This window comes from Daucus carota, chromosome 5, assembly GCF_001625215.2.
Source record: "Daucus carota subsp. sativus chromosome 5, DH1 v3.0, whole genome shotgun sequence".
NCBI lineage: Eukaryota > Viridiplantae > Streptophyta > Magnoliopsida > Apiales > Apiaceae > Daucus > Daucus carota.
Genome location: NC_030385.2, coordinates 8,620,885 through 8,645,583, shown reverse-complemented (window position 1 = coordinate 8,645,583; position 24,699 = coordinate 8,620,885). Strand labels below are relative to the sequence as shown.

The 24,699-nt window shown below is 35.3% G+C and overlaps 1 protein-coding gene across 1 annotated transcript; it reads left to right on the top strand.

The window, feature by feature from the left end:
* The first annotated feature begins 1,822 nt into the window (after nt 1-1,822).
* On the top strand, nt 1,823-5,495 carry LOC108220726 (phosphatidylinositol 4-phosphate 5-kinase 4). Its single transcript, XM_017394576.2, has 8 exons — nt 1,823-3,201; nt 3,611-3,778; nt 3,869-4,034; nt 4,138-4,254; nt 4,338-4,528; nt 4,671-4,801; nt 4,899-4,977; nt 5,092-5,495. The coding sequence occupies exons 1-8, from the start codon at nt 2,087-2,089 to the stop codon at nt 5,372-5,374; spliced, it is 2,250 nt and encodes a 749-aa protein (XP_017250065.1). The 5' UTR covers nt 1,823-2,086; the 3' UTR covers nt 5,375-5,495.
* The last annotated feature ends 19,204 nt before the right edge of the window (nt 5,496-24,699 follow it).

Below are 24,699 nucleotides of genomic sequence, written 5' to 3'. Positions count from 1 at the left end.
CATTGAGGAGCCTTCCTGTATTAGACCATTTGAAGCAATTACATTGAGGAGAGACTGGGAGAGACTGTAGGACCGATAGACACCATCATTAACCACAGTCAGTCCTTCCTCCATTTCAAATGTTAAATGGATTACAAGGTTCATAGCACATAAGCAACTTGTCCATCTATGTAAACTCCAGCCATGAATGAAGTTCATGTGCTCAAGGTATTTTCAGTTAATACTACAAGCCCTTCCATTCTTTCATGATTCAATTAGGAAAGTGAAATATGATCATAAAATGTGGATTATTAAGTATTGGCTATCAAGATAACCCAGATATGTGGATTTGATTGGCCATGAAAAAAATGTACTGGATGCTATAAAGCTCATTTCTACAAACAATCCCATTGCAGTGAATTTGCCTGACTACTTAGGTATCAATGAACCACACAACAGAACAATGATGAAGTTTATTCCTTCCTTGATTCCAATCCTGCGAATCTAAACTAAGCCCAAATCCACCACTTTGAGAAAGAATAATCATCATCCATTGTAATCATTCACCTTACAAACTTCATCACAGAAAAATTGCTCTCCCTTTCTTTCTCATCTCTTCCTTGTAACTTCCCTTACCTGCCTCTGTATTTTGTTCACAATTCATGATTTCATTCTCTCTTGTTGAACCAGATAGAGCATACGTATTGTACACCCCAGAGTTCTCTAGCTACGGAGACAATTTTCTGTAGAGGATCATAATTGAAATGATTTTGGTCTAGGAAACCGTCGAGTCCCACTTGTACACAATAATGCCTCGTCTGTCCTGCTCATTTCCCAGATGTGAAATCAAGTACAGTATCTACAAACATCTGCCTGCACCGGACTGAGTTCGGGTCAAATTCTTATAATTAATATACATGTTCTAGTACACTCATTTTGATCAAATACAGAGGAGTATTAGACATTGTATTAGCTCAAATGGAAAAACTTAAGTTCATATGCCCATTCTGTTCATTTATTTTACAGTCATATTTGAGTCCGGTCTGAATCCTTCTATGGGTAGAACGAGGTTACTGCCCTTAGAGAGAGTAACATCAATGCGATAAACATGAATGCAAAACGTAGGCTGCATGCAGCTTTGTCATTGTCCTATAAGACACTTTTTTTTGTTCTCAGACTTATCAATCACTGAAGTGGAGTCACCAAAAGGCCAGAATACATAAGCAGCTATTGCAAATTTAGTTAATACATATATAGAAAATTCTTCTCTTCACGCCTCAATAAGTCTATCCTGATGTGCATTACAGGCCAGTACACCAAAGATAGCCATAACATTAGAGCGATGGCAATTAAATGTAGATTTTAGAGTTTCAACTTAAGTCGTGGGTAGTTTTGTTAGAATATATTATGATCATGATAAACCCTCTTTCCAACACCTTGAGATTTCAGGAGAATTGATCACTTAAGATGATATCAGAGTTTAGAATTACGGGACCTCCAGGTTTCAAAATAATTGGTCACTTAAAAAGTTTGTACAATGATAACCGGATATTTGTAATACATTTTTAAAGTTTGGAAGATTACATGAATTTATATAGTTATAAAAAATGTAATAGTATAAGATCATATAAACCATCCATCCCCTTGTGAGAGAATAGTTGTGTTAAAGACATGCAAGTGGTTACATTGCATCCGCTAATCCTTCCAGAAAATAGACTACTACTTGATTAACAACCAACCCTTTCAGAAACTCACGCTTTGCTGTCAAACTTAATCTAATCCTAATTTACCATTTTAATTACCCACTAAAATTATTCTTCAAACTTTTCAACTTTGTTTCTCCATTTATTATGGGCAGGGATTCACTATCCACTCCATGTTAAACCACCACCATCTTGTTTCATCAAATATTCCGACTAATCAACATTAACATTCTTGTGCTAAGACATTTTTCCTCTTAACTTGTCTTAAACATTGCATGCATGGTTTATAAGTCATTAATAATTTGTGTTGGATATGATGAATTAGGGTCAGGGGCGATGAGTATACTTTTTTGATTTTATAGAATGGATTAGTGATCGACGAAATTTTGTGAAACTGTGGCGTGATGAAGGCGTGGGAAGCAACGGTACGCAAGACACAGGCTGCTGCAAAGAGGAGAGCAAACACCATTTTTGGTACAACCTATGTTGCTCATGCTAGCGACGACGAAAGTGATGTACCTACAGAGCCTCAGAGCCAGGAACCGGTAGGAGACGTTTATCATTCTGAAAGATTTCTCCCTAATGGTGATTATTACACGGGACAATGGTCCGATAACTATCCTCATGGTATTGGTAAATATTGGTGGACTGATGGATGCATGTATGTTGGTGACTGGTGTAGAGGCAAAACAAATGGGAAAGGGCTTTTCAGCTGGCCTTCAGGGGCTGTTTACGAAGGCGAATTCAAGAATGGGTATATGGATGGTGAAGGTACTTATTCAGCCCCAAATGGTGACATGTATAAAGGTGATTGGATAATGAATTTGAAGCATGGCTATGGTGTTAAGGAGTACTCAAATGGGGATTACTATGAGGGTGACTGGTGTCGTGGGTTGCATGAAGGGCAAGGGAAATATCAGTGGAAGAATGGAAATTGTTATGAGGGGGAATGGAGGAATGGAATGATTGGAGGGAAAGGGAAATTGAAGTGGGCTAACGGGAATTCATATGATGGATACTGGGATGAAGGTTTGCCTAGAGGGAATGGTACGTTTAAATGGCCTGATGGAAGTTTTTATGTTGGAAATTGGAGTAAAGATCCAAAGGAACAAAATGGGAATTACTATCCATCAGGCTCTTCTATAGTGGATGGGAATGTGGAGTGGGATCCTCAACAAGTTTATCTTCAGGATATGCAGGAATGTCTTGTTTGTCCAAATGAGAAAGTTCCAATTATGCCATCTCAAAAGAAATTGGCTATTTGGAGGTCTTCCAAGAATGTGGATCCAAGTGCAAGGCCTAGAAGATTGTCAGTTGATGGGAGACTTGAGGCTACTTCTGATAGTCCATTTGATAGAAGTGCGAGAGGGGCAAGAGAGGATTCTTCCTTGACACTCGAAGATTTTAGTACGAGAGGTAGTCCGATAAGGATACCAAAAGTTATCAAAAGACAAGGAGAGACTATTAGCAAAGGGCATAAAAATTATGAGCTCATGCTCAATCTCCAGCTTGGAATCAGGTGCCTTTTGTGGTTTTCTCATGACTATAGTTTTTTATATACTAAGAAAGCACACACATATACCCACTTTTACTGTTAACACAAGGAACATCCTTCAAGGGGAGGAGGCAATACTGTTAAAGCAACCCTTTGTATTTTTTGCAATTCTAATGTGTTAACTACATATATCCAATAATTATGTATTAATCTAATTGTCATTCACAATGTGGATTGCGAATCTATGACTTTGGCCATGGAAGAACCAAAAGAGTCTTTTCACTAGGCTATCAATACATCGTCATTGTTCCTCAATTTTGAATTTACAGCTCTCCCTTCTAAAATTATTTTTGGATATACAGTTTGCTTCATTCATGTAAGTTTTGAAATGTTTAGTTGCTTAAATTTGCCTTTTCCATGGTATGCTTGACAGGCATTCAGTAGGACGACCGGGTCCACCTCCATCGCTAGATCTGAAGCCTTCAGCCTTCGATCCAAAGGAGAAAGTCTGGACAAGGTTTCCTCCAGAAGGATCCAAGCACACCCCACCTCACCAGTCATGTGAATTTAGATGGAAAGATTATTGTCCATTAGTTTTCAGGCAATTCACATATAACCCTCTTTCCCAATTCATGTTTTCGTTATGTTCCTCACAACAACAATTTCATTTATCTTCTATTTACATAATCAGGACATTAAGGAAGTTATTCAACGTAGATGCAGCTGATTACATGTTATCCCTTTGTGGGAACGATGCCCTTCGAGAGCTCTCTTCTCCTGGAAAAAGTGGTAGTTTTTTCTACTTGACAAATGATGACCGTTACATGATCAAAACAATGAAAAAATCAGAAGTGGCGGTGAGTTCTTCAACTGACTTGTTGTCCATGAAAATAAGCTACACATTATTTAATTTATTTTTTTCACAAAAGAATTTCATCCTAATTTCTATGTCATATTTAGGTGCTATTAAGGATGTTATCAGCCTATTATAATCACTTCCGTTCTTATGAGAACACTCTAGTCACCAAATATTATGGACTGCACTGTGTGAAGTTGAATGGCCCTGCCCAGAGGAAGGTGAGATGAGGTTGTCATTGTTTTTGAAAGGCCATTGGAATTTCAAAGTGTCTAAAAGTTACAATATGCCCAACATAATGTAGGTGCGGTTCATCATCATGGGCAATCTTTTCTCTTCATACTCAATTCACAGGAGGTTCGACCTCAAGGGCTCGTCCCTTGGTCGTATAACAGATAAGCCAGAGTCAGAGATTGATTCCAATACAATTCTTAAAGATCTTGACTTAAAATTTTTATTCCGTCTACAGAAAACATGGTTTCAAGAGTTTCGGAGGTTAATTTTTCTTTCCTATAAACACTACTCTCGGCTCCTTTTCCAATTTTATACACAAATATTCAAACATGCAATTAGTGATAGTCTGTTCATTTCTAATTTGAATAGGCAAATACAGGAATTAATTGTTTTGTTATTACAGGCAAATAGATAGAGATTGTGAGTTTCTTGAACAGGAGAGGATTATGGACTACAGCCTTTTGGTTGGCCTTCATTTCAAAGAACCAGCTAGTGCTAGTGATCTTATCCCTTCTGGAGGACAAATATCTACTGGTTTGATCTTTTCTCATTTTTCTTGTCAAGTTTAAGGTGTTAGGATCTGTACTTGGATAAGAACTCACAAAATTTATAGTCTCCTCTTTAATTGCAGATAATGGTGAATCAGGCCCTGATTCAGTCTCTCGTCTTTCAGGAGCAGAGATGGACCGGCTTCTTTTAGACCCTGCAGGGTAAATATGTGCATACAAACACATAAACACTACTAAAGTGTGGCATGCCTTTTCATTTTCAAGTGCATGATGCCTCTTAACTTACAACATATATATTTATCTATAATTCTGCAGGTGGGCTAGCATCAAATTGGGAGTGAACATGCCAGCACGGGTGGAAAGAACAGAAAGAACAGACGAGTTTCAGCTAGTAGGAGAGCCCACAGGAGAGTACTATGATGTTGTGATGTTCTTTGGCATAATTGACATTCTCCAAGACTATGACATTACCAAAAAACTTGAGCATGCATACAAGTCCATCCAGTATGATCCAACTTCAATTTCAGCAGTGGATCCAAGACAATATGCAAAGCGTTTTCGTGATTTTATTTTAAAGGTTTTTGCAGAAGATGTATGATGTACATATCATTTAAAAAAGAACATGCTGAATTGTCAAAAAAAGGTGTACAGATCTCTACGAGCAGAATTCTCGAATTCATCAGATGATGCTGATATATACTGAGACATTCCTTGGTGTATGTTCTCTATGAAATAATATTCATTATAGATACAAACTATATTTGACACAGGTCTTATAAACAAGATCAACTGTATACAAGTGCACAAAAAGGGTGTGTATTAACTTGTACACAATGATAGCAACTAGGATACTGATATGTATGAGTAACATCATCTGTGATATACATAAAATGGATTTTTTATGGTGTGCCCATGGCCAAATACTAAGCACTAAATTTTATACATTTAACTCATTTTGATTGACTCCGACTTCTTAATAATGGTGAACCCCCGCATATACAACTAAGAAACCAATCAAAATGAACTAATGCGTAGAATTTAGTTCTTAGCATGTGTTCATGGACAGACACTAGAAAAATCCTACATAAAATTGTGCATATATCCCTTCTTTATTCTACGCAGACCACAGTAGCATGCTGAACGGAATCATCTCAGTTTTTAAAATATAAAGAGGGTCCTTGTTTCTTATAGACAATAACAGTCTAGCTGTAAGGATTATTTACACAACTTATTGTTTCTTCGACGTTGGATGAAGAAGCAACCAACTGTCAAGGGAAAAAAGTGGTGTTAATTAGTAGTCTCTTAGCTCTTTATTGTGGGGTGGATCATAATGAGTTGCATACCATCTAAAGCTTGACCTTTTGATTACATATCATGTTCTTCTACGATTTTACCTCCTTTACAACTTAAAAGTGAATGAAAGTAAAAAGAAAAAAAAAACTCTGTATAATTCAACATCATCGTCTGTCTGCACAAGTTGCCTGTCAACCTCGGCCAAACAATCTATTATCCATTGGTTTTTTGACCGTGTGAAAAAACAGAACTGAAAAGCTGTGTCATCTTGTTTTATCAAACACAAGTGACGAATCAGCTTTCAATGACATTTGATAGCATGTATTCATTATCCTTAGCTACCATCCTGGCTCAAAGATTTATTTATCAACTTTGTCTTTGTGTAAAAAACAAGAATCTCCAAAATATTAATTAGAAAAAGAAAATTATTTAAATTAATTTAAAAACAATTAGATTCGCTCAATACAATCAATTATCTAAGAATCCACTTCGAATTACACAAAGAAAATACTTCCTCCGTCGCCCGTGGTAGTTTACGTTCAATGTTTAGACGCATTTTAGGAAATCTATAAAGTATAGTTTCATAATTTTATTTTAATATTTTCTTTTTTTGAATAAAAGTTTAAACATCAAATTTTTATTTAAAAAAAGATTATAAAATATATTATGAAACTATACGTTAAATGAGTATGAAAAAACGTGTCAAAAAATAACGTAAAGAAATGAGGGAGACAGAGGGAGAATGGATTACTAATATTTTAGAACATCAATTACTCGCTCTATTTCTTTTTACATGTCATTTTAGATTTCTTCATTTGTTTCTTTTTATTTGACGTTTTAGGTTTTCAAGAGGTATTTAATGACCAGTTTTACTTCAATTACCCCTATTTTAGTTCTCTCTCTCTTCTTTTATTCTTGTATTGAGGATATAAAAGTAAATAAAAGACTTTATTTAATGTGTTGTCGTGTGTTAATGATCCTTTTTAGCATGTGAGTTTTTTCTAAAATGACATGTAAAAACAAACGGAAAGAGTATTTGAAAACAGATGAAATATCTGATATATATATATATATATATATATATATATATATATATATATATATATATATATATATATATATAGGTGTAATTTGGATCCCCGGATATATTAAATCAGGGGGTGAATCGAGGGTGTGTATTCGTGTAAATCTTTGTTTATAATTAATATAATTAGGATCGTAAATGAGTTAAGAGTTAAAGATCGTAAATGAATCTGATATGCCAAAAAATCTGATATTTGATGAAAAAAATATTCACCACGAATTCAATATATGAAAAGTCTGACATTTTGATGAAAAAAATATTCATCATGAATTAAATAAATGACCCTGTACGGCTATACATGGTCTTCACCAATTTGTTTTGCTTTAAGGTGCTAAATGTTGTGATTTCTTCCATTTTTTAATGTTTTTTGCTGGACATATTTTACAAATTATAATTAACTGGGCCAATTCGGTTTAAAGAGGTGAATGAGTAGTAGTTTGTCCCATATTTGCTTTTATAGTATTTATGAACGACGAGAAACTTGATTGCTCATGTGTTTGCAACTAGCGTTTAGGTTTACCTCTAAATTTTAATATTTGTTTCCTAACAAGGAGAAGTAGATGATGCGTTATTGGAAAATTTAAAGTGTGTCATTAAGATATTAAGATATCTTATAAATATTTGCATATAAATATTTTAATAATTTGAATAAATTAATATTTAAGAATTTGATACAATTCAATTTTCTCGATTTGGTTTAAGATGAAAATATAAACCAAAACATATAAAAGCAACTTTTAAAATTTGAAACCGTAATCAAATCAATAATCAATGATGCAATTTTGACAATTTTTGATTCGATTTTTGCTCGTCTCTAAGTATTAGTACTTGAAAAAAAGATTCAAAGCAAGCGGTCTCATATTATTATTTAAAAAATTAACAATGACACGTATGAGCGTTACTAGGAGAATCTTGAAGTAATAATTTGAGTGCCTAGTGTTCTTCTATGATTTTACCTCCTTTACGATTTAAAATTGAATGAAAGAAAAAAAACAAAATACTCTGTGTAATTGAACAACATCTATCTGCACCAGTTGCCTGTCGACCTCGGCCAAACAATCTCTTATCCATTGGTTTTTTGACCATGTGAAAAAACAAAACTGAAAAGTTGTGTCATTTTGTTTTATCAGACACATATGTGATGAATCAGTTTTCAATGACATTTGATAACATGTATTCATTATCCTGAGCTACCATCCTGGCTCAAAGACTTATTTATCAACTTTGTCTTTGTGTACAGAACTGAAAAGCTGTGTCATCTTGTTTTATCGGACACATAAGTGATGAATCAGCTTTCAATGACATTTGATAGCATGTATTCATTATCCTGAGCTACCATCCTGGCTCAAAGACTTATTTATCAACTTTGTCTTTGTGTAAAAAACAAGAATCTCCAGAATATTAATTAGAAAAAGTAAAGTATTTAAATTTACTTTTAAAAAATTAGATTCGCACAACTTATTGTTTTGCCAGAGTTGGGACTTTCTGTAAATAGAGATACAGACATGAAATGTTACCTTAAAATAAAATATCAGAATACATGAGAAATTCATTCTTATTTCAAAATTTCGTAACAATATATCACATCATTGTCCATCCATGATAGTGGTAATACTTGGAGCATTTTGATCACTCTTAAAAATAAATTTATCTTATTGTTTTGTTTGAAATTGCTAACTAAGAGAAGCCTTGTTCTATTATATGTGATGAGTAAAAAGGTGATTAACAAAGAGCCTATAAGATTGGTTAATATAAATGAGATTTTAAGGGACACTTGATTAGGGCTATACAAAGAGTCGGTTCGGTTAAAAATCAAATTGAACCGTAATAACCGAAAACTGAATTTATATATATTTGAAAACCGAACTAAACTTGTCTTTCAAACCAAAATCAAACCAAAACACTTCCCTTTTTCCGGTTTGTTTTGCAAAAACCATAAATTCTTTATTTTTATTTTTGAAAACATCAGTGTTAGATGTATTGTTACAAATTAGACTACTAGTACTAGAAGTTCAAAAACAAGACTAGAAATGGGAAACGGAATAGAAGTATCGTAGTTTGGTAAAACTAGAATCTGTGTTTAGGTTTGAGTACTGGACGAGGACAACTAGTAGTAAAGAACTGTAGATTGGGGATTGGGCTTTGGAGGTGATTGTCTATGTCATCTGTGCTTAACAGTCACCAGAAGTACTCTTATTTCCATATCCTCTCTAATTCTGTTACGTATTATTAATATTATATATAAATGGAATTTAACAATTATATAAATATAAAATTCAGTTATTTCGGTTAAACCAAAATTATATTTTCAGAAACCGAATCAAATTTTTTGTTATGTTATAATCGAAAACTGAAATGACCAAACCTTCAGAAAAATTCAAATGAAACATGACAAAATTTGTAGGGTTCGGTTCAGTTTTGCTCAACCTTGGACTTGATCAAGAAGCAACTAGTAGCCATAAGTGTTGAACCTCGGTGAAAACCTCCAGTGGTGAAGTATTTCAAGAGCGATCTAATGAAAACATTAAATCTCGATTATGCTTTTCTCAGCTATCCCAATCTGGAATATGGAGATATATTTAAAGAAAGGTTAGACACAAAGTCTACAAGACAAGGGAGAAGTCTGAAGATGCAGAGCTTATCTATATTTATAGGTTGAATCAGATGCTTATGAGATGAGGTGACTTAAAGAGAGTAAAAGGGAAATATCTAGTGGATTTCGTACAACCAACTCAAAGTAGTCGAACAGATGTTGACTTGAAACAATGAAGTGAAGACTTTACTAAGTTCCCCGTAAATGATGTGTTTATGCTTACTTATAAAGAACCAGAACTAACTGATCCATTATGGTATAAATTGAAGTTATTAGCGTGTGATATGATCGAATATATGGAACATTCATGGTTAAATCTTTACCCTTCGAAGTAGATTCACAAGCTAATTCTTACTATGAGGAGATCATCAACAAATTAGATTGATAAGGGCGCCTTTTAATAAGTTCTAGAAACCTATAAACGGAAAAAGAGAGGAAAAAAATGCTTTGGACACTAATCGTGTTTAAGATTATCCAGAGACAATTATTGTTAGATCTATGCTAGGCAAGAAAGTTTCGACATCGTTTATCATTGTCAAGAAATGTATAAGTGAAGCCATCGTGAAAAATCTACTCGATCAATTAGATAATCTAGTTAATTCTAGAGAACAAGAAGCTTATGATCTAGTGCAATCTAGGTCGGAAGTGTTGTCGACACTTTGAAAAGCTGGGAAAGACAATAAGAAAGCTCTAGTTGAAGAAGCTAGCCAATCAGGATAACAAGAAAATATGTTTAGTACTATGGAAACACTTCTCTTGTAATTGTTTATGTTTAGGATATTTGAAAATTGTATATTTAATCATGAATGCACTTAATATAGTTTACTTGCATTATCCATTTACTTTTCTTTCCATTAGTTAAGTTGTCAAACTATAAGACACAAATTAGTGAAGAATCTAAAGTATAATATAAAGCAATATGTAATATAGATTTGATAACTCAACCTAGGAGTAAGGTAGTAATAATAATACTTACTCTACACCATAATCAATACTATTAAATATATGACAATAACAAGGAATCAAGTCGCTGGAAGGAGTTCATTAATATGTTCATGCGTCAGTGACATAATAAGATGTACAACTGATTAAAGGGCATGTATGTTATTAAGAAGCAAAAGCTGCTTCTGGCTTCTGTTTTTCTTACCCGTTTGTGTAAATAAGTAGAAACACTTTTAAGAAGCTGAGAATGTTAGCTTCTCTCTCAGAGCTTCTGCTTTTTTTTTTCCAAACACTTTATTAACTTATTTACTTTTCACTTCTAATCCACTCTTTACTTTAAGTAAGAAATCTCTTTTTTTAAACTTGCCCAAACGGCCTCAAATTTAAATGTCAGGCATTCTACGCAATCATTTTAAAGCATCTAGTACTTCTGCGAAGTAAACAATTAAGATTAAAAAAGAAGATATAAAGATGAATTTTTTTGCATCATTAATGAGCTAGACTGGTGCACTACGTATCGACATGATTGAAGCGTATTTACATATCTATCAATAAATAGAATTAATCAATCGATACATATCAATTTTAAAATACATCAAGCAGATCGATAGCAATTAAAAATTCACCTTTGCTACTACCACCATGAAGAATTGTTGAAAAATATTGTCCAAGGCATTTCGATGTACAACAATCAAGAGTGCAATGATAAAATTGCTAGAAGCTGAAGTAATAATCGAAGTTATGTTTTTAAAGAGAGTTGGCTACTACAATGTAATATGTCACATTCTTAACCGATCGAAAAGTGAAATGTCGATAGAAACCAACCTATCCATTGATAAACAAATGGAGGTCAAGTTTTTAAGTTGACTTTCAGGGGAAGACTTTTATATGTACTTTGATAGATAGATTGTTGCTTGTGCTTTCCTTATTGATAGACAACAATGCTTCGATGAAAAATTGAGACGCTGCACCAACAAAAAGTTAGACACCTCAATAGAAAATGCTCATCACCAGAAAGAGTGAGACATCGATTGACAAAGTTTCTTCAAAGATAAAATGCTTTTTTTTCTAATGTTATATTAAAAGTGTTTTGCTGTAGTGTTTTCAACGATAGGAAACATGAAGTGCAACGATGAAAAATATTTTACATCGAAGAAATTATCATTCCCTAGCCATAAAAAAGTTAAACTTCGATAGAAAATCTTTTTCCTATCGAAGAAAGTTGTACTTTAATAGATATAGTGAAGCTAATGGGTGGACAATATTTATAATAGAATAGTACACAAGTTGGTAGGTAATTACTTGGTTCTTATTGATCTGCATACACCAACTGAATTCTCCAAAATTATACAGTAATGGGTCATTTGTTAATGACTTAACTGAATTGTATGAACCCGTTCCTTTGATTAGATCATTTGGTTGATTGTTCTTTTTACTGGACGAATTCAAATAATCAGGACAATTTGATAAAATTAGTTGGACGAGTGTTGTGAAGAAATGGAGGGTTTATGGCCGAGCAGCCAATTCTATATTAAACATAATTACATTCTTTATTTTTTTAATTGTTGTTAAAATTGATTGCTTTGAAAAATTTCACTATTAATTTTTTTTCTTCTTGTTAAATTTGATTACTTTAAAACTACATAATATCTATATTTATTATCCATAAATTACATACACATTGATAATTAAATTTAGAATTATGTTTGTATTAAATAATTAAATATATTTTAGTTTGATAACTTAAATAAATATGTTAATGAAAGGATTAGATAAATTTTTAATTTCCAATAATCTGATAACCAAGGACTAGCCAATATCCATATATCAACCCAACATTAATTATCAAAATTTTAATATCCCGGTGCAGATTTTTGTGAAATAAATATATCTTATTTTAAGTGTGTTAAATAGTTCAAGTGATTAAGAATTTGACTTTTTTATAAAAACACGTACTAGTTTATATGGTATATGAGTCTGATTGTCGGAACAAAATTATTGTATATTTCTTGTATAATACTATCATGTAAATAGTATTGTTTTTTTAAAATTATATATCATTAAATAGATAAAACATGTCCGGGACAAATATTATCATTTAGGTTTCAAAATTACATTTATCAAATGACATCACTCACTCATTCATTGGTCCAGATATATAAATGGTTCAAACATTATGGTTCTAAACAATGACACCTAAGCTATAATCATTACACTCTTCCATTCTATAACACAATTAGATAGAAAGAGAGTCCAGAGAAGAAGTTTCATGCTTGTAATCATACTATAATATTTATTACTTTCTTGCTCTTCCTTTGTGTGAGTAAATTATAGATCATACTATAATATTTATTACTTTCTTGCTCTTCCTTTGTGTGAGTAGATTATAGAAGGGATCATTTGTAGATAATTCATCAGATAGATATTATAGCACCCTCGTGATTTATCAATGAAAAATTAATTTTTGAACTGTGTTCTTGTTCTCGATTTTTGTAATAAGTTAAATCTTTTTGGTTTGTTTCAATTCATCTCTAGTGCTCTATAAACTTATATTTATTACTCCTTCGTCCACTTTCACATATCCATTTTGAAAAAAACACACATATAATAATTGATTGTATAAACTTTTTCCTCGAATACCTCTAATTAATGTTTTGAAAATGGCGAAATACCCTCTAATTAATGTCTTGAAAATGTGAATTCAACCAACTTTTAAATAAGTCAGGATTTGGAAATAGAAATTATGGGGATATATAGATTTGAAAAATTATCCTTAAATTTGTTTTGAAAGTGCAAATAAACATGTAAATATGGACAAAGTTTATTTTGAAAATGGACATATAAAAGGAGACGGAGGAGTAATTAGTATTAAAAAATAATTGTTAGGAATCAATAATTTTTGATGATAACATAAACATTTTGTAACATGTCTTACTTAGAACCTTTATCAAATTTCAGTTGTAATTGTTATGTTTCTTGTCTTTGGGAATTATCAACGGATGGGTAGAATAGGATGGCTAATTGTAAATATCCAATGCCATGTAATTTTATCTAAGTGAAGGATATTCAACTGATGAGATGTAACTATTCAACTGATGAAGACTGGATGATGTTTCAACTGATGAAAATCAAGCATTCAACTGAAGACAAAGTGTTCAACTGATGATGCTGAGGAATTCAACTGATGAGACTGGAACAGCATTCAACTGATGAAGTTTGTAATTCATTCAACTGATGAGCCGGGCATTCAACTGATGAAGTCAAGAGCAGTTGAAAGTAACCAGAACTTTCAACTGATGAAGCAAAGAGCAGTTGAAAGTGACTAGAGCTTAAGTCTGACAAATCACATGGATCGAATTACACTAAAATAGACATGGAAGCCTAATTAGGAAAATAAAGAAGAAGCAGAAACATACTTATCTCATGCAGTGCAATCTGGATCAAATCAAGATGATGGTCAAAGATGAAGACATCTCAGAAAGCATGCATAAGACAAAGTTGTGCAGCATTGTTTTTAGATTAGAGTGCATTTTGTATTCTAGCTAGAAGCTTTGTAAAACTTGGAGTATATAACCAAGTTAGTAGCATCAGTTGAACTTGTTCAAATTACTTGAGAGAAAAATCTGAGAGTTAGAACTTGTTGAGTGATGAACCAGCAGCTGTGCGAATTGTAAACAATCCACAGATTCTTCTATATAAAATCTCACGGGTGGATCATTCAATCCACCCGTATTTTTAATACTTGGTGTTTTTCTGTTTACTGTGTTTTAGTGTATCATCCTTGAATCTTTTAAATTTGTAAAAGATTGTATTCAACCCCCCCCTTCTACAATCTTTCTCATAGTTGGTGTAAAATAACAATTGGTATCAGAGCGAGGTTCCCAACAAACAGGGAAAAAGATCAACACTGCTAGAGAAAGATGGGAAAGAAGGATGCTGGAGTGAAGATTCCTGTTCTTGACAAAGACAACTATTTTCACTGGAAAGTGAGAATGCATCTGCATCTGTTGTCCATTGATGAAAGCTATGTGAACTGCATTGAAAAAGGACCTCATGTCCCCATGAAGGTCTGCACAAGCATGGGAGCTGATGGTGAAGACATGGTAGGTAAGATGATTCCAAAACCTGTCCATGAATATTCTCAAGAAGATACTGAGGAGGTGCACAAGGACAAGAAAACCATGAACCTTCTGTTCAATGGTTTGGATCAAGAAATGATTGATAGTGTTATTAGCTGCACAAGTGCCAAAGAAGTTTGGGACACCATCAGGACCATCTGTGAAGGGAATGAGCAAGTAAGAGAGAACAAAATGCAGCTTCTGATTCAACAATATGAGTCATTCCATTTCAAGGCTGGTGAAAGTTTGAGTGATACATTTAACAGATTTCAAAAACTGTTAAATGGTCTAAAGCTCTTTGGAAGAGTATATCAAGTTAAGGATTCAAACCTGAAATTCTTAAGAGCTCTTCCCAAAGAATGGAAACCCATGACAGTCTCTCTCAGAAACACACAAGAGTTTAAAGACTATACTCTAGAGAGACTGTATGGAACCTTAAAGACTTATGAGCTTGAAATGGAACAAGATGAAGAGATTGAGAAAAGCCAAAAGAAAGGGCATTCATCTGTGGCTCTAGTTGCATCTCTGGAGGACACTGTCAAGGACAAGGGAAAGTCTCAAGTTGAAGAAACTGAGAAGTTGGTCAAAGAGGAGAGCTCAGAGTCAAGCAAAGGAAGAAGAAAGGAGAAAGAAGTAGCTGACTCTGGTGAAGAAAGTGATGGAATTGATGAGCATCTAGCCTTCTTGTCAAGAAGATTCTCCAAACTGAAATTCAAAAAGAATTTTAATTCTGCAAAATCTTTTAAAGGCAATCCCAAGTCTGATAGAAGCATGGTAGACAGATCAAAATTCAAGTGCTTCAACTGTGGGAATGCAGGTCACTTTGCAAATGAGTGCAGAAAGCCTAAAGTTGAGAAGAAGTCAAGTGAAAACATTGACTACAAAAAGAAATATTATGAACTTCTCAAACAAAAGGAAAGAGCATTCATCACAAAGGATGATTGGGCAGCTGGAGATGATTCTGATGAAGAGGAGGAGTTTGTCAATCTAGCTCTAATGGCCAACTCCACAGATCAAGAAGAAAACACTGGAAGCAGTAGTCAGGTATTCACTACAAACCTAGTTGAGTTAACTAAAGATGAATGCAATGCTACCATTAATGAAATGTCTACTGAACTGTATCATTTGCATGTTTCTTTAAAATCTCTTACTAAGGAAAACAGTAGAATTAAGGAAGCTAACACCTTTCTTAGTGATAGAAACAGTGCCTTAGAAGCTCAATTTATTGAATTTGAGAAGCTGAAGATTGAGTGTCAGACAGCCAAGGATGATCTCTTGGTTGTTCTGAAGAGAGAAGAGGTCATAAGAAAGCAGCTTGATAAGGAACAAGAGATCATTGCCAAATGGAAATCTGGTAGAGATGTTTCCACCAATATCATTAACATGCAAGGCAGAGAAACCTTTGTGGAGAATGAATGGAAGAGGAATAAGAAAGTGCTTAAGATATCTGAGAACAGTTCAGGTGATGAGAATACTGATGATGATCATCAGTTGAAGAACAAAGTCTCAACTGATGAGAGTCATCAGTTGAACAAAAACTCATCAGTTGACAAGAATGTTCTCAAGAAGCTTAACAAGAAATATGGTCCTGTTAAAAAGAATTTTGTTAAAGGTGAGAATAGTTCTTCTGAGACCAGTGATAGTGTTAATAACACTCTTCATTCTAGTAACAAGAACAAGAAGAAGTTGGATACTAGTGAGCATAAATCTGAGGAGACTAAAAAGAAGAAAGGAAATAGAAATGGCAAAATAGGAGTTAACAAGCACACCAATTACACTCCCCATGCTAGTGCTCTTAGGAAAACCTGCAGTAAGTGTGGTAGTGTAAATCATTTATCTGCTAATTGTAAAACTGTGATTGCTCCTAATTTGTCTTTGCCTATTCCTATGACATCTGTTCCTCACATGAATTTATCTGCTATGAATATGATGCCTGGTTTATTGCCTCACAATCCTTATTCTCAGCCTAACATGCCATATATGTTCAATCCTTATTTCAATGCCTTTAACATGCCTCAATTTCATTCAAACTTGCATGGAATGAACAATGTATGCATGCCTCAAAGGCCTGTGTTTGAAAACAAAGTTGATATTCCAGTTTCTCAACCAAAACCAAAGATTGAACCTATTCAATCCAAGGAAAAGGTTGAGAAGGTGGAAAAGGTTGCTAAGACTAACAAATCTGGACCCAAAGCAATTTGGGTACCAAAATCAACTTGATCTGTTTGTGAAATGTGTGCAGGGAAACCACAAGAAGAATTTGTGGTACTTGGATAGTGGATGCTCCAGGCACATGACTGGTGATTCCTCCCTGCTCACAAAGTTTGTGGAGAAAGCTGGCCCTAGCATTACCTTTGGAGATGACAGCAAAGGATATACTATGGGATATGGCTTGATTGCTAAAGAGAATGTCATCATTGATGAAGTTGCATTGGTGTCTGGTCTTAAGCACAACTTGCTTAGCATCAGTCAGCTCTGTGACAAAGGTTACAAAGTCAATTTCACTCCTGCAGCCTGTGTTGTCACCAAAGGAGATGACAACAATGTGGTTCTGATTGGACAAAGAAAAGGAAATGTGTATGTAGCTGACTTCAATTCTGTCAAGTCTGAATCTATCACTTGCCTTCTCAGCAAAGCAAGCTCAGATGACAGTTGGCTATGGCATAAGAGATTGTCTCATCTAAATTTCAAAACCTTGAATGAGTTAGTAAAGAAGGACTTGGTAAGAGGTCTACCAAAGCTGGAATTCTCAAAAGATGGACTTTGTGGAGCCTGTCAGCTAGGAAAGCAAAAGAGAAGCTCTTTCAAAAGCAAGACTCTTTCATCAATTGTGAAGCCCCTTCAGCTCTTGCATATGGATTTGTTTGGACCAGTCAACATCATGTCTATTTCAAAGAAGAAATATTGCCTAGTGATTGTTGATGATTTTTCAAAATTCACTTGGACTTTCTTCTTGCATTCTAAGGATGAAGCTGGGAAAATCATCATCAATCATATCAAGGCATTAAACAACAATCCAGATGTCAAAGTTGGAAGGATAAGAAGTGACAATGGGACAGAATTCAAGAATTCTGTGATGAAAGAATTTTGTGAAGGAGAAGGAATTATTCATGAGTTCTCTGCACCAAGAACTCCACAACAAAATGGTGTTGTTGAAAGGAAGAATAGAACTCTTATTGAGGCTGCAAGAACCATGATTAATGAAGCTCAACTTCCAACCTATTTTTGGGCTGAAGCTGTGAACACTGCTTGCTTCACTCAAAACATTTCACTAATTACCAAACCTCATAATCTAACTCCCTTTCAACTCTTCAAAGGAAAGAAGCCAACAACTAGCTTTCTTCATGTATTTGGATGCAAGTGTTATGTTCTAAGAAATCAAGGTGAAAATCTTGGAAAATTTGAGGCCAAGGCAGATGAAGCTATTTTTGTTGGATACTCTGATGGAAAATCATTTAGAGTATATAATCTGAGAACCAACATTGTTATGGAATCAATCCATGTGGTTTTTGATGATAAGAAGATTCAAGGATTCTCAGATGAAGGATTTCATGATAATCTCAGATTTGAAAATGAAGGTGAAGGTGATCTGTATGACAGTGATGATGATGATGACATTATTCAAAATGTTGGAATTAATCCTGGAATTAATATTCCAACTGATGACTCTCTAGTGCAAGGAACAACTGCAACTGGAAATTCAACTGAAGCATCAGTTGAAACTACATTGGAGGGATCAGTTGAAACACCTCAAGGATCATCAGTTGAAAGAATGTCTCAAAGTTTCAATCAGTCTAGAAATAATGAGATGTCAAATTTAGGGGGAGCTTTCCAACATGGAAACCTGAACTTCAACAATGAAGCCACATCATCAAGACAATCACTTCCACCACAAAGAAAGTGGACAAGGGATCATCCTTTTGAGCTAATTATTGGAGATGCAAATGCATCTGTACAAACAAGAAGAGCAACTCAAGATGAGTGTTTGTACAGTGCATTCCTTTCACAGGATGAACCTAAAGTCATAGAAGATGCTCTCAAAGATGCTGATTGGGTTCTTGCTATGCAAGAAGAATTAAATCAATTTGAGAGAAACAATGTTTGGAAGCTGGTGCCTAAGCCTAAAAATAAAACAATTGTAGGAGTAAGGTGGGTATTCAGAAACAAGGTGGATGAGAATGGAGTTGTCACCAGGAACAAGGCCAGACTTGTTGCTAAAGGATACTCTCAATCTGAAGGAATTGATTTTGATGAGACCTTTGCACCAGTTGCAAGACTGGAAGCAATAAGAATGTTCCTAGCTTATGCTGCTCATGCCAACTTTAAAGTTTATCAAATGGATGTCAAGAGTGCTTTTCTAAATGGTGAACTGGAAGAGGAGGTATATGTCAGTCAGCCTCCTGGTTTTGAAGATCCAGAATTTCCAGAGTATGTTTACTTTTTATTAAAAGCACTCTATGGACTAAAGCAAGCACCAAGGGCATGGTATGACACTCTGTCTCAATTCTTATTAGATAATCATTTTTCCAGAGGAACTGTGGATAAAACACTATTTTACAGAAATGTAAATGGTGCCTTTATTCTGGTTCAAATTTATGTAGATGATATAATTTTTGGTTCTACAGATGAGAAACTTTGCAAGAAGTTTGCTAATCTTATGAAGAGTCAGTATGAAATGAGCATGATGGGAGAGCTCACCTACTTTCTTGGTTTACAAGTTAAACAAGTAAAGGAAGGTATATTCATAAATCAAACTAAGTACATCTATGATCTACTTAAAAAGTTTGATTTATTGGATTGCAAAGAAGCTAAGACTCCCATGCCAACAGCCACCAAATTAGAGTTAAGTCCTAATGAGAAATCTGTGGACATCTCTAATTATAGAGGCATGGTTGGTTCTCTTTTATATCTGACAGCTAGTAGACCAGATATTATGTTTTCTACATGCCTCTGTGCTAGATTTCAATCTGATCCTAAAGAATCACATCTTATTGCTATAAAAAGAATATTCAGATATCTTAAGGGAACACCAAATCTTGGCATTTGGTACCCTAAAGACTCTGGATTTGATCTAATTGGATATTCAGATGCTGATTTTGCAGGATGCAAAATTGATAGAAAAAGTACAACAGGCACATGTCAATTTCTTGGTGACAGACTGATTTCTTGGTTTAGCAAAAAGCAAAATTCTGTATCAACCTCTACAGCTGAGGCTGAGTACATTGCAGCTGGAAGCTGTTGTGCACAATTATTGTGGATGAGAAATCAATTACTTGATTATGGATTAAACCTCTCAAAAATCCCAATATTTTGTGACAACACCAGTGCTATTGCTATAACTGAAAATCCAGTACAACACTCAAGAACCAAGCACATTGACATCAAATACCACTTCATAAGGGAACATGTGATGGCTGGTACTGTTGAAATGCATTTTGTTCCAAGTGAAGAACAAATTGCAGATATCTTCACAAAGCCTCTTGATGAATCCACATTCACAAGGTTGGTGAGTAAATTAGGTATGTTAAATTTCTCCTAATTTAGAGTGAATTTTTCTGTAATTTGGCAGCCAGAATTTGATTAATTTTGATTTATCAAAATTGAATTAATTATAATTCTGGATAAAATCTATAATATTTCAACTGATGAACTAGTGAAATTGTTTCAACTGATGTTTGACACAATATCCTCCTGCGCTGTTTTTCATTCAACTGATGACACCAGTTGAAGACGCCTTCAACTGATCTTCATCAGTTGAATAGGAAGTTTAAAGAGGCGCTTATTTCATCCGTTGAAAGTATTATCAGATCTGAGCCGTTGAAATTTCTTTTGTCTCTCACCTACTTTATACACACGATCGTGTGTGTAATTTTTGTAGAGTTCAATAAGAGTAATTTCTTCTCAACGGTAATTTCTCAGCCAATCACAGCAATTTTCTGAGAAAGTATTTAAGTGTTTTAATCTATTTTCATTTCTTTTCATCTTACTCTTTCGAATTCTCAAAGCTCTCTTCTCTCTCTGTGCAAAAACAAGTTCTAATTCTTCTTCAAGCTTTCTCTGTAACTGCAATGGCACCAATGAAGAAGTACACTGCACCAAGTGGGTTTATCTATGAGAAGAACAACTTTGCGTCATTTGTGGATACCAAGGCTGTGGAGGAGAAAGAGTATCACAGGATGATGGAGTTCATCAAGTCAAGCCAGCTCTCTTATGCTATGACTGAAGCTCCCATCATCTACCATGAAATAGTTGAGGAAATGTGGACCTCTGCAGAGTTTAATAGTGAGCATGAAACTCTAACTTTCTCTGTCAATAATAAATCTTACTCTGTTAATGCTGATGTTATGAAAGCATGCTTTAAGATTCCTGAAAATACTGTTTTATCTTTGCCTAGTGATAATCAGTTGGTTAATTTACTTTATGCCATGAATTATGTTTTGCCAACTGATGCCTTAGGTAAAATAGAAAGAAGGGGTCTTAGGAGAGAATGGAGTTATTTATGTGATGCTTTTATTAAGGCATTTTCTGGTAAGATTAGTAATTTCAATGCTCTTACTTCCCAGATCTTACAAATGCTTTACATGTACCTGACTAATGAATATTTCAACTTTGGTGGTTTGATGATCCAAGAAATTGGGGAGAAACTAGGTGATAAAACTGATAGACCTAGGAATATATATTATGTCAGATTTCTTATGATGCTAGCTAATCATCTCAATGATAAGCTAGTTATTACTAACAAGGAAGCCAAGCTTCCCAGTTTTGTGCAGGAAAAGAGAGTCTTTAAAGACCTCTTTAGGATGAATTTATACCCCTCCTTGGAGGTGGTGTACCTGCCAACAATGGAGGCTGGAAAGCACAAAGAGGTACATGGCTTTCCTACTACTCTCTCTCAACCCTCAACTTCTTTGCTTTCTGCTATCAGGGCTGTTGAAGAGGCCCATCAACAGCCTACACAAGTAGCAAAACCCTCTAAAACCAAGTCTTCTAAACCAACCTCAGATGCCTCCCAAAAGGCATCTGTTGTAAAAACTAAGAAACACAAGCCTGAGGGGAGTGTGATTGGAGGAAGTAAGGGGGAGGGAAAGGGTGATCATCAAAGAAACCCTAAGGATAAGGATGGAGAGGTGAGTGCTAACCAGCCTAGCCACTCTGCAGTCTCCCAAAAGACTGTAGATGTTAATATGGATTTAAGCACATCCCTAGCAGCATCCTCCCAAAAGGATGTTGTTATTGAAAACAGTCCTCAGCCAAGGACACAGTCAAAAAGGGGGAGGGACACCACTTCTTCACCTGTTAAAGCCTATGGGAGAAAGAAGAAAAGAAGTGATGAATCAAAGCACTCTGCACACACACAGGAATGTATTCCTGTCATTTCTCAAATTCAGATTGATGTGACTCCAATAAATGTGGAGTCACAGCCCCCTTCTTCAGTAAATCCAATTACCCATATTCATGATCTTACTATTTCTACAACTCAAACACAATCCCCAACCTCTTCTGTGGATGTGGAATTGATTCACACCACACTTGTAAATTCTCCATCTTTAGATTTCATGGAGAAGTCCCCCTCTGAGATTGATCATCATCACTTTGATGATTTGTTGGATCTTTCTCTTCCAATTCCTTCTTTTGTGAAAGTGTGCTCTGTGGATATACCATTAAAATCAATCACCACAGACTCAACTATCACAGCCTCTAAACCTATTTCTTCATTTTCTTCAACTGATCTTTCTCATCAGTTGACAAGTGTTTGTCCTTCAACTGATCTGCTTAACAGCTCTCATCAGTTGAATGCCTCCTTTACTCATGTTTCAACTGATGTCTCTCATCAGTTGACAACTGCTACTACTTCAATTACTTTACCTTCTTCTACAGCAGTTGATCACATGGTAGCACAAACACTTTTAGGATTGAGTGGAGTGAGCTATGGAGTGGAGAGGCAGCCTAGTGAGCTGGCAAAAGGAGAGGGTGTGGAGAGTCTGGCATTTTCTTCTAGCCAGGAAAAAGGAGAGGATATGAGTGACCCTTTAGTAAGGGTAAGTGAGGGAGAGGTGAGTTGTGTGGTGAGCCAAGGGGAGCCCTTGATGCAAGAAAAGAGAGATAATGAGAGAAATGCAGGTGTCAATGAAGGGTTTAGTGAACAAGAGATTCAAGCTGAATATAGATCCATATTGGATAGTGTTTCACTAGACCCTGAGACTTTTACTCATGGAATGTCTTCCATTCAAGATTTTGCAAGATTGGATAATCAAGCAGCTGAGAGGCACCTTAATCTGATTCACACTACATCTTCCATGCTTAGAGCAAAGGAGGCATTTACAGCTCTGCCTGCCAATGCTGGAGATGATTTTCAGTATGATGATAGTGATGAAGACCTCAATGATGCTCTTGAGGAATCTCTTGGTGAACAACCTACAACTTCTCTGCCTTCATGGCTCTCCATGCAGTCTGCCAATGCAATTGTTGTTAGCATGGAGCTGGAAAGGCAAGCCTCCACTCTTCTTCAATCACAACCTGGAAGCTCATCCTCCTCTCAAGCCATCTCTGCCACCATTGCCAGTCAAGCTCTGGAAAACCTCAAGCTTCACAAATATCAATCTCTCCACTTTCAGAAAGAGATAGAGCATCTCAATTGTCTCATTGCCTCTGTTAAGACTGATCTGACCAAACAAATTGATGAAAAGCTTCCAGCTCAGGTCAAATCAGCTATTTCTGGTTCTGAGCAAAAACAACTGCAATTGGAAAAGCAAGTAGAAGCTCTGGAAGGCAATGTCTATATCTTAAACTCTAGAATGGATGAGATGTTGCAGCATCAAAGAATTCAGACTGGACTCCTTCAACATCTTCTTCTTGCCTCTGGTGCTTCTCTTCCCAGTCCATCCCTTACACTTGCTGCTAACAAAAAGGGGGAGAAAGAATTACCAACTCCTGCAGAATTGATCAGTCAAATTCCTCCTCCTTTCCACACTGAAAGGGAAAAGCAAAAGATTGAAAGGATGAAAGAATTGGACTCCATTGCAAAGAGAGTGGCTCAATTGGGCAAGAAATCATCTACATCTTCTACAGCCACCACAGCTCAAATCTCTTTTCCAACCACAACCACAATTCTCAGGGTAATCACACCTGAGATTGTTATTCCCTCCAAGACAGAAAAGGGTGAGCCATCATTTTTGAATGAGTTCAAGCCAATTCTGTTTCCAAACAATTGTGGTTACTCCAGGCCTGGAAAAGACTCAAGCTCAATCTACTTTCCACTAGCCAGGCCTGACAAAAATGAATACAAGCTTTTGGGCCAAGAAATCAAAAGTTATAAAGACTGTGCAGATGTGGCCTTAAAGGCTCATTTTGCCATCATCCATAGAGAAGGCCAGAAGCTGTTTATTGGAACTGGCCATCCTCACTACTCATTTGCAAAAGCTGAAGAGGTGGCCAGAGAATGTGAAAAAGAGGAGTTTGAATCCCAACTCACTTTAAATCAAATAGAGGTTGATGAAAGGTATGCTATTGAGCTGGAAGAGGAGTTGGCAGCTGAGCTTTTAAATGAGGAAAGATTGCCTCTTGAATCTTCTCCAAAGAAAAAGAGAGTCAAATCTAAGACTAAGATGCCTGAGGCAGCCAAGAGAAGAGAAGAAGTGCCAGAAAAGCCTATCTCAAAGCCTTCTTCTCCAATCAAGGACACCACAGTGGTACATCCAGATGTCAACTTCCATGATGAGCCAATAATGCCAAAGGAGGAGCCAGTTGACTTGGAAGATATCCCAATTCCAGCTTTTCTTGTTCAAGAACCTTCCAAGCCAAAGAAGAAAGTCAAATCTGTGGCTAAAAGGATGGCTAACCCTCCTAAACCTCCAAAAGAACCTGAGAACCCTGATGACTATCTCATCATTGCT